Raw genomic sequence first — 11365 nt, forward strand, 5'->3', positions numbered from 1 at the left:
TATCCTGGCTCATGTCAACGGGAAACAACACGTCAACTAGAGCAAACAAGGCTAAAGCGTCCGTCTGTCTCGATTTCGCTTCCCATCTTTCCACGCTTCATGTGCTTAGCCTCGCTTTGTTCCCACCCTTTTCACTGCAACTTCTTTCGTATTCGACTGCATCTATGAGGATGACGGGTTTTTAATGTCCCTGTGCTTAACACTACTGGCCGTTGATTGAGCATGTGTTCCTGCGTTGGATGCAAACTTCCAGCTTTGTCTCTTCAACTGATCTACGTATAGAGTATCCGTGCTCCGTGCTTGGCCTGATATAACCCCTGCGAAAGAGGATACATCCGCGATAACCATCTACTCGTTCGTTCGCTCTCCATATCAATTCCATGTCTCTTAATTATCCTGCTATCAAATGTCAGTGTTTCCTCGTGGTAGATCCGGGCCCTAGTTTAGTTTCCAAGCGTCGTTTTCCAGATTCTAAAAATACAATTATGCATAGCAGCCTCACCCAGGTCATGCATGAAGCTCCCCCCTCACCTCAATCCCTACCACCCACCTGGCTATCTGGGCCAATTAACCCGGTTTCTGAGTGGACCAAGCGAAATGGGGGTTAATCTGCATTTCCATTTTGCCCACTTCTGAGACGTGAGAGGTCCAGCTCCTTGAAGCACTACAACATGCTCTCACTCACAAGCTCCCCTACGTGTGATGGACATACTCACCCAGGCGGGTTACTAAAAAATAGGGACTTAAAGTAAAACAGACGAAATCATTAGTCCACTCTTAGGCCATATATACACTAAAAGTGATCTAACATTTATGTCAGCGACTAAATCCGTACCGGTTTTTATGCAAACCACCTGTCACCGCATGTTAGTCATGTCGTGGATCTTCTCGCTAAGCATCATATCACGTCGCATCAGTATCACGGGCTAAGCCCCCGGGACGGATGGCTTCCGCTGTGGGATGCATCAGAATCATGCTGAGAGCCGAGCGCGATGCTCATCATAAACTTGTAGAGACAACATGTCGCACACCCCCACTATCATGAAGTTGGAAACACAAACAGCACGCAAGTATGGTAGTTTGGATATTTTATTAACAATATCGGAGAGTTGACTACCATCTCAGTCTCTCGGTATATGCAATGCCGTCGACGCTGTTGGTGCGGCCCTTTTCCATGAAGCAGTCCCCCCAACTCCATTCCAATGCCATCAACTATTGTAAGTAATACAAACCCAAGAATAATAAACATGTAGCCTTTTCTTTTCCCTTTTAGCTCAATCCCCATTACTGGTCGTTTAAATCGGTGATCCAGCCGCGCCTCCGGGGGCATTGTAGTTACCAAACCCTCCATGCTCAGCAGCGCCGTTGTCTGCCTTCATCGTGCCGTTAAGCAAAGGACATAACCTTTAGTAAAAAGTTAGTAAACTGTTTTGAAGAAGATGTCTTGTTTGGTTTGGTGTGTTCAGCGCCATCCCCTTCCATTTCGCCATTTCGGTGTGGGATTCTGCTGCTCTCGTCGTATACGCTCGAGTTCGCGCAGAGCACGCTTGCGTTCTGCTTCAAGATCTCGTTTTTCTTTGCGTTGGCGCTGCAATTTTTCTCGCTTCCGTCTCGCCGCAGCTTTCGCTTCTTGTTGCCGCTTGGCTTCAGCAGCACGTGCCGCTCGTTGCTTCTCACGTAGCCGCTTGGCTCTGGTAACTTGTCGCATACGTAGCACTTCTCGTTCAGCGGCTCGTCGCTCTTTGTCTTCTCGTTCGGCAGCAGCTTTGGCCTCGCGAGCCTTGTCTTTTTTGCACTGTTGTATAAGAATCTGCAACTGAGACTTTTTCGCTCGTTGTTTCTTTGTCGTCCCGTCGTCTGGAGTTTCATACCAATCATACGACGCACAGGGAGGGGGGGGTGAAACAAAAGGAAGAACTGGTGAAGAAGGGGGAGTCATACTTCTTGTTGGTCTTGATATGACCGACCTGGCCACAATTGGCACACTTGCGGGTGGTTCCAGTAGGGACCTTATCGCCATTGACACTGGGTGATCCGGCGTCGCCTGTGCTAGCCTTTTGGTGAAGCTCTTTCTGCTGCTCTCGAGCTTGTCGTCGGGCCTTGTTCTTCTCGAGTCGTTCCAGCTCCTTCTTAATTCTGCATAATCGTTAGTGATGATCAGCACCGAGGCAAAGTAGAACATACCTAATGCCTGCAAGACGGTCGTGGTCGGCATTACCCGTAGGGCGCGAGCTATAGATGCTGTTGATAGATATACGTAAGCTGGTGCTCTGAACTCCAATCCAACAATGTCCTTTTGTGAGCCAGGGGTGCCGACTCCGTATGGTCGTCGAGGTCGTCTAGCTACAACACCCCTGTTTCTTTGTCGATGGACTGCTGGGGCCGTATTGGGTGGGTGCACATACTCTCTTGATTCAAGGTCCGCCTCTGTTCGCCGTTTCATATACTGCGAAATCACTACCGGATCGTGAACGATTTCGATTCGGCTCTGCGTGCTGCCATCGGGCATTCGGAAATCTCGAGTGATACGGATAGTGCGTTTCTGTTGTCGACTTGCGGAAGTCAAACCACTAATTTGGCTGGTACCGTCGTCGAACTGTGCTGGGGTCATGGCTGATTGAACATTAAATCTGTCGTCTTCGTCTTCGGTCACCGCGACGTCCTTATCATCGTGCTCCTGGCCGTCTGACAGAGTTGTCTTTTGCTTCTCCCAAATTTCTTTAATACCTTCCTCATACATTGCTTGCTGCTTCTTGACGTTGTATGCGTGGCCACCATTAGCTCGCTTCTCACGCTCCATCGCATCTGCAGACGTAGCCAGAGGTCCTTGAACTGCCTCAATATATCCTCCCTTCATGGAAGTACGAATGAAAGAGAAACCAAGACCATGACCTGTCGGATCTCCTTCACCGTGGAGCTGAAGCATGGCCTTTTGAGCGCATGCGTCGATGAATGCCTTGGTCGTTTTCCATGGCGCCATCTTGTCAGCAAGGGTTTCTTCCTGCTTCTCCTGCTGCTTTTTGGCACCGCCCTTGGCGACCTTGCTACCCTCATCATCGACATCCTCTTCCTCGCCTTCGGCATCGTTGTTCTGGACATCCTCATCGAGGGAGGCATTTCGAGGGTCGTAGCCAGCATCTTCGAGTTCCTTAATACCCAGCTGCATGGCATCAAGAAGACAGACCTCTTCAGGTTTGATCATAGACCGTATCGCACTCTCATCAGGCAGTATCTCCCCAGGCTTCAGTCGCCACATACCCTTCTCGCCGCTGTCTCTGTCATACTGTAGGAATTCCTTTAGCTTCTGACGATTCTGAGTATCGGTGGAGTCGGCGATATGCTTGGTAATATCGGAGAGTTGACAGTTGTCGGTGTCGCTGTGTCTAATCATACGGAAAGCGAGCATCTTCATCCTGTTTTTCGAAGCGTTGGTAACCTTGCGGCTGTGTGGGCCCGGAACCTCCACTGAGGGGAATTGTTGTCCAACAACATAAAGGTGGTCAATTTTGTGTAGAAACCACCTAGAACCGTTTTCTCCAGTGGTGCTGCGAACAACGAGAAAGTCGCTACCTCTTGGATTATGTTTGAAAACGGGAGCTCTGTACATCTCATTGTGTAATGTCGGGACAGTCTCTCCAGGGTCAACTGTACCAAATAGAGAGAAAGGTGAACGATCTTCGGGAAGAAGCATGCGATACTCTCCCAGATCCTGTTTGGGTAGTTGCTCGTCCTCAGTGGTGTCTTTTCGGCGGTAATAATTGATCAAGCGGTTGCCCATACCAAAACTACTGAGTACTCGTGGACGCTGCTCACAATATTCATAGAGAACAGCAGTGGAGTTGTCGTTGATACTCAAATCCTTGGACTTGAGGAAGACCTCGTGTGCTTTGCCCTTCATCATCTTGCGCTTGTGGTGTGTAGGCTTGTCAAACTTAATAATATGGCCAGCAAATTTCTTATACCTGAAACGAGGACGATGGTACTCATCAGTTGTGCCGCCAAGCTTAACCTTGTAGTAAGGCCATGAGAGCTTGATAGCAGGCATACTATGCTCGACAGAGATATTGCCAAGCGTAGCACGGACCTTGCTCTGGTGGTTCTCTTTCAACGCCTCATATGCCTCGTCGTTGGAAATATTGAATCGGTTAGCAACACCCCTTCCGAGGTTACCATTTGCCATGCGCGTCAGCTTGTTGTCTGTGCGAGGTCGCTTTGCGTTTCGTTGAAGCTCCTGAGTTTCGATAAGCAAGTAAGGATCACTCATGTCCAGTTGAACACGCTTAGCACCTCTGCGGGTTGCTTCTTCGAAGTTGTCGAAGGAAGGGGCGGCGTAGCGGGGGATTTCGGGGAGGCCAAGCTTGAGCGTCTTGCGTTTCTTTGGTCGTGGTGGTCCATCGTCGCCAAGGTCCATCAGAAACTCTGCATCCCATTCATCATCTTGCTCCTCGAACGATCGCTTTTTTGCTTGCTGTTTCTCTTGCTCAGCGGATTGTCGGGCCTCGAATTCAGCTTCAACTATGGCAATATGACTGCCCCAATCTTCGCAGGCGAGTTCAATATCGCGAAGGCTAAAACCAGCGACTGTTTCGGAGTCGGAGTCTTGGTCGAGATCGAACTGGATGTTATCCTGAGCTTCGTCTTGTTCGTCGAGGCCACAGTAAACGAGGCCTCTCTCCTCTGCCTGCCTGGCTTTGCGGCTAATGGTCGCAGTGCCAGGGATGCGAAAGAGTTTCTCTTGGTCGGGAGCGAGTTCGAGAGTAAGCTTGCTAGTGACGAGTTTCTTTGGCTTCTTTGTGGGCTTTTTCTCCTTCCAGGTAGCTTTTTTAGCAGGAAGGAGTTCGCTCCATGTCAGAACATGCCCCTTCTTGTAGGCAGGCCATGTGGCTTTGAGTAGGTCTTCGACGGTTTCGGCGGGGGCAGGGATGTCGGGGTCTTGGTTGTCGAGATGAGGTTCGGGGTCGAAATTGATTCCAGGAAAACTCAGGCCGACATCGGTAGGCTGGGTATCGTCGCCAGTGTCGGTATCGCGAACGTGAGGCGCAGGAGAGGAAGGGCCAAGAATGGGATCAGGCGAGGACGGACCCTCTCCAAACAGGTCATCTGCATCATTACTAGTGCCTCCATCATCTGTGAGTCCAGGCATCTCCATGGAGACGCCAGCACTGGGCTCCTCGTCGGGTAAATCATCGTCGCTGATGTCCTCGAAGTCTTCGGCGTCGTCGGCCTTGCCCGTCTGGTCGAATTCTACGGCATCGAAATTGATGCCAGCACCGCCGGTATCTTGTGAATCTCCGAGGAGCTTTGCGATTTCACGGTCATCGGCGGCATCTTGGGCTTTCCATTCGGTTTCGTCAAAGGAGGAGAAATCGTTTGGGTTTTCGTTTTCTTGAGCCATGATCGCGGTGTCGCAACAGTTCGTGTCCGATCGCTTTGGGGCGGCGGCAGTTTTATGAGTCTTGTATCATAATTTTCTCGCGTTTCCGGTGACCGCGCGTCGATCGGATGGTCGCGGGCGGCGTGGAAAGATGCTTCGTAAATTCGTGATGGAAATTTGTTGTCTCTAGTTTGATCACGGTTGCTTTCTCGAGGAGAGCTGCTGAGGAGGAGCGTGTTGCCAGCCAATCAAAGTAAATGGTCTGTGCGGGTATTTCGAGGTGGGGCAACCTGCATCTGGCTCCTCTCGACTTATTGTCATGAAGAACAATTTATAAGAGATGAGACAATAGCCTTTTCTTCGTTCTTAAGCGTTTTTATTGGAAAACTTTGAAAAGGTATATTTATGTAACTTCCATCAGCATGGACGATTTTATGCTTTTATAGACAATATGCCGCAGACTATTCGGTGATTCACGCATGCGACAGAGGCTCTCGAGCTGAATTTCACGTTCAAGATGAGACTCTCTCATCCCAACGAGGAATTATCAATGTAGGCAGGTCAATAGTCTATTAAAGAGAATACACTGCCGATTGTCTGACCATAGCACACTCTTTTCTGCAAATCGGTAGGATTAAGTAAACTCTTGCGAACATATAGATGCCCTGTTTGACAATTCTGTGCACCAGCAGGTTTCCCAGCATTGCATCGTTTCTAAGTTTTTGAAACGACCCTTATTCGCACTGGCTTACGGATTAAATATTCACTGCCCTGCAATGCTTAACCCTTACTTTTTTTTATCTGTTCTGTTGAAACTCTCATTAAAATTCGTGCGATCTTGGTTACCCTGCACCTGATCGTTTCTCTGAGCAGCCTGCTTTGACGTGTTTTTAGTGTTTAAGAGATCAAGTACCTCAAAATATTGTTTTATAGAGTAACAGTATCGTGTCAAGTGATGTAATGTTTTCATGTAGCCAATAAATAGTAATGAATGCTAAGCCAATGTGTGTTGTCAAGATGGACAAGGCAGGCTTCCGCAATGACAATCAACGCGAAACAAACAAGATCTTTTGTGTAGGTTTTAATTAATCTGGAGAGCAACTATCATTTTTAAAAGAGATGCAAGTGTGATATCAGATGAAAACCTTGCCTAGTACGCTATACTCTTCCTCTCTACTTTATCCAATTTGACAGTCCTATTCATGGCTGGAGACAAATGAACTTGTCTTATTATAGCGAAAACAAACGAAGAACACACTACCTCAAGTTTGATTATAAAATAGACTATATCCTGAATATATTCTCATGTTCAGTCGCACAAGCAGCAGAGGTACGGATAGAAAAAGTGTCGCTATACTCGTAGATACCCACGGGGAAATGTTTAGCCATCTACAATCGCAGTTCCTAAGGATCAAACAAAGCCTTGCAACCGTCCTGATATTGATAGGACCGTTGCCTCCTAGCTTTGATCAAGCCGTCTCCCTCATCAGCGAGATTGCTTATGTCTGGTCCGAGTTACTCGTATGCACCTTATGCCTCATCCCCTGCCTGGTAAACTCCAGTCCAAACAAGTCGCAAGTCTTTCAAAACGGCCAGATCCACATAATAGAGATACATACTGACTGTCCTGATAATCCGGGGTAAACTCGCTACCACCCAGAGTAACAGCCGCGCCATACTCTGAAAAAGATAGTGCTCACGATGTGGAGATGACTTCTTCACGTCCCCAGACACAGACACCACTCTGCCACCCTCTTATGTTTCAAAGTCTCCATATCGTGCCACTTGCACAGCCGAGTTTGCCTTGGCAGATGCCAATTTCACACGAGGTATCCCTGCTCGAGACCCTCTTGGGTGCGAATCCCCCGCAATCTGGGGAAAACACACCATCGTGAGATGTGGAGGGTTAGCGTAGGCGCCTCAAGCCATGTGAGATCTGGGGTATGCTAACGTCCATTTCGTGGGGAGATGGGACTCCCAGGGGCGTGTTTGGTTCTCAGGTTAACCGATTGAAGGATAAGCTGAATGCTCCTCGGAAATGCTGGCTTTGATCCAGGACCGTGGTCTTTGCGCTCCACTACCAAGCTATGCGTGGGAGAAGGCAAGTTTAGCCTATAAACTTCTCCAACGAGAGCAATAACTAGAGATAGAGATATGGCTCTTGACCTATCTCGGTAGTATCGCCGTGAGGTGGTAGACGCGTTGCATGCGGAGTTGATGGAGGTTTCTCGGGATGGCGTTAACCAGGCGTCTCGCTTGTCATTCAGGCACCTTATTATTGCGGTTGTGGCTGTTGGTATCTTGAATCTACTCCTCACCTCACGACAAGACTAGCTTGCACTATGCAGAGATATGTTGAAGGGATATCCATGGTAACGGAGTCTGTGCCGTTAGCCCGGTGTCGCCCCGGGGAAGAGGCAAAACTCGCCAGTTCTTACCCATCGACGATGGCAAGATATCTACGACGTTGATTCTGAGAAGTAATTTCTACAGCTTCAGCTTAAGGGGGCGATGAAGCTCGGGCTGCTGAATAGGTTGCAGCACAGATCAAAGGAGCAACAAAGACCCATAACATGCAACCACCATGCCACAGTACATACGATTTATAGTTGGGTGAGGAGAAATCATGCTACTTAAGCCAAATGAGGGTGTTTAGCACGGAGACGTACCGACAAGGGGATCTTGAAGTCAGGAGAGGCATGACATTCTTCGCACTTGGTTTTAATTGCAACGGCATTCCGTTACCGTTGAGGCTGAATTTAAATATGTCGTGCAGGTAATTGGTCATGGACGATTCTGTCAACGTCCACCATAAACGCCCGCATATGCTCTTGCGGGAGATCATCAGCATCACCACTGTTTACAGCTCTGGAAGCTGCAGGAAGAAATCCTGCGGGAGAGCGAGTGCCGTGTTGGAGTAGACATGTCCAGCTACCACGCGGGAAATATCACACCTCCCTGTTTAGGCAAAGAGGATGGATTCTAAGAGCGGCGTAGTACGGGGATCGGATGAGGTTCCGATCATGTGATCCAAGAATAATGCGGCATATCGAGAATCAGCATGAGATGATGTATTTTTGAACAAACACTGACGTTCTTATCTTTCTTGCAATGCATTTACGTTCAACATGCCTGTTGAGCTGGCCGAGGAAGTGTAACTTATCTTTGTCTTGTTGGCGATTTAAGGAGGTATGTCCGAGATAAGTTTGGAGGCTTGGAGCTAATATTGAGGCTCAAGATAGCCGCATGATTCCCGATTGGATATTGTTTTGTGATGGAAGCCATGTTCGAGGGATTTACATGGGATGGTCAATATCAGAGATACTGTTCTGACAGTCTAGATGGATCAGCTTGACGGAGCCTCGACTGCCGTATCGTTGACCCCTTGCAGCGATGACAATTAAAGCACACTATCCAAAGGATGCGATGATGATGGATGCGTCGTTTATTGTTGCCTGTTTTGTTTGACGTGCGTATGGGTACGTAGATAATCCCAGGACGACGGATGGGCTAGACTCTGCGACTATACCACTTACAGCCAACCGGTTGCTGAGCAAAGCAGCATGTAATGATGAATTCGCCGCGGTATGATTGATTCACTTTGGTCAGTTGACTAGCTGAAGTTTACAAATACGATCATAATCGAGTAATTGCCACTGTTGAGAGCAAACAAAGTTTCCTTTCTTTGCGGCTGGAAGCAAGCCGAGAAATCACGGTACATTGTTTGTGTTTGTTTGTTCCAGTTGATCGCCGCGTGGCTAGCCAAGAGCTTCTAGATGTTTGGATGGATGGATTCGATTGGAGTCTTTTGGGGAAGAAGAAGGTGTAGGGCTGCGGAGAATCCGTGAGGAGAGCTGAGCGTGGGAGCGAGGCAATCGCGGTACATGCACTGCAAGTTTAGTGACTTGCAGGGATCGGCGTGTGTTGGTTGGGTTGCTGGTAAAGGAGGCAGATAACAGAGACATCAATTATCTTGGTGCGACATACTAGGTGAGCGATTTTAAGCCCTTGTCGACTTTGAACGTCATAGTATCGATCACTAATTAACTGCTAGATAACAAGACCCATTTAGCTTGTGTCGCTAGATAGTAGAATAGATACTAACGTTAGTGAATAGATATGTGGTTGTCCTCGTTATCGTGGCTTTAATTCTTCAAGGTAGTCGATTAATCACTTTGTTTGTCTCTCTCACATGCCCAACGCCTCAATATTACAGTTTGTTAGTGCAACTCCTCAAAGCTGGTCCAGACTTGAACTGGACAGAACTAGTATGCTTACGGGCATAGTTATCGGTATCGGGGCATTGACTTTAATGGTCAGCGACGTAGCCTGTACTACCCCAGAACTTCAATAATCAAGTCTGTGACCTTGGATTGGGAACCAATTACACTCGAGTCGCACCCACCCATTAATACGCGATCAATCCAGTGCCGAATTCCTCTGTTTTCCCACCTGAAGAGCAGGGAACTTGGTGAATGTAGTTAGTGAATAAATTAGTGAATGCAGCCTAACTCGGGCCCACCGAACTACACCAAGAGCTTCCCCGTGGGGAAAGACCCTCATCTTCGTCACTCTCTCCACTCAGCATCAGATCAAACTTGACACTATCACCAACAGAGTCTAAGCTTGTCTTAACTGCAAGGGCCTGGACCATCAACTTGGTGCAGTAGTCGGAACGCTAGACAGGCCAGGCCATTCGAGATAAGCTCTCTCTTTCTCTATACCCAACAACCATGGTTGTAGTTGTACATTCGGGATTGCTATCTACGTCTCCTACTCGATACGACTATTTAATACGTCGTATTTCCTCTCGATTCCTTGTCCCGTTTCTCTTTCCTCAGGCCCTTGTCTCCAGCAACCTCTTTCCTCTTCTCCCTTCCCCTCCATTTCTTCTACATCACACTTCACAATGTCAGACGATGAAAAGAGGAGACACTCCGCCTCCAAAGGCAGCGCCGTCGCAGGCGACCATGCCAGCATTCAGTATGGCATCGACGATAGCATGGGCCATCTCCACAGACGACTCAACAACCGTCAGATCCAGCTTATCGCCGCTGGTGGCTCCATCGGAACAGCCCTCTTCATCTCCATCGGTGGAGGTCTCGCCAAAGGTGGCCCAGGCAGTCTCCTTATCGCCTACAGCCTCTACTCTATTGTCCTTGCCCTCGTCAACAACTCCATCGCCGAGATGAATACATACATGCCCGTCGCTGGTGGATTCGTTCGCCTGGCTGGCTACTGGGTTGACGATGCCCTTGGTTTCCTCGCTGGTTGGAACTTCTTCCTTTACGAGGCTCTTATTATTCCATTCGAGATTACTGCCCTGACTTCAGTTATTTCCTTCTGGAACGCTGACGCTCTCAACCCTGGCCCAACCGCTGGTATCTGCGCTGCAGTCATCATCTGCTACGGGTAAGTCCATATCATCGAATCGAGCGCCCGTTACTAGTCAATACTAACCGTATTTTTAGTCTCCTCAACGTCCTTGCCGTCCGCTTCTATGGTGAATCCGAGTTTTGGCTCTCAGGTGGAAAGCTCGTGCTCATCTTCCTCCTCTTTGCCTTTACTTTCGTCACTATGTGCGGTGGTAACCCCCAACACGATGCCTACGGCTTCCGACACTTTTCTAATCCCGGCTCCTTCGCTACATACCTCAGCCAAGGTGACAAGGGCCGTTTTGAAGGCTTCCTCGCCGCTCTCTTCAGCGCCTCATTCACTGTTGTAGGCCCCGAGTATATCTCCATGGTCTCTGCCGAGGCCCAGCGCCCTACTTTTACCATCAAGAACGCCTTCAAGACTGTCTACTACCGATTCTGCATCTTCTTCGTCGTCGGTGCTTTGGCTGTTGGTATCTGCTGTGCTTACAACGACCCTCTTCTCGTTGACATTTACTTCGGCGCTGGTGGCACTGGCAACGCTGCTTCTTCTCCCTATGTCATTGCCATGACCAATCTCGGCATCAAGGGGTCTACCGCATTTGGTCAACTTCCT

The 11365-nt window shown here is 48.7% G+C and overlaps 2 protein-coding genes across 2 annotated transcripts in view; one reads left to right on the forward strand and one right to left on the reverse strand.

Annotated features, from left to right (window-relative positions):
• Window positions 1-1295: 1295 nt before the first annotated feature.
• Window positions 1296-5395, reverse strand: FGSG_09338 (uncharacterized protein; the record flags this gene model as incomplete). The annotated part of the gene is made up of 4 exons (XM_011330110.1): window positions 1296-1404; window positions 1888-2136; window positions 2185-2241; window positions 2406-5395. 4 exons carry the CDS (start codon window positions 5393-5395, stop codon window positions 1296-1298), a joined length of 3405 nt encoding a protein of 1134 aa, XP_011328412.1.
• A 4888-nt stretch (window positions 5396-10283) lies between these two features.
• The window catches only part of FGSG_13562 (uncharacterized protein), a gene marked incomplete at both ends in the record, with an annotated part of 1715 nt that continues 633 nt past the window's right edge, over window positions 10284-11365 (forward strand). The window contains 2 exons of the mRNA XM_011330111.1: window positions 10284-10786; window positions 10846-11308. Of these exons, the coding sequence (XP_011328413.1) occupies window positions 10284-10786; window positions 10846-11308 (966 nt within the window). The remainder of the gene's footprint in view (window positions 10787-10845; window positions 11309-11365) is intronic.

Source organism: Fusarium graminearum, chromosome 4 (genome assembly GCF_000240135.3).
Source record: "Fusarium graminearum PH-1 chromosome 4, whole genome shotgun sequence".
Lineage (NCBI taxonomy): Eukaryota > Fungi > Ascomycota > Sordariomycetes > Hypocreales > Nectriaceae > Fusarium > Fusarium graminearum.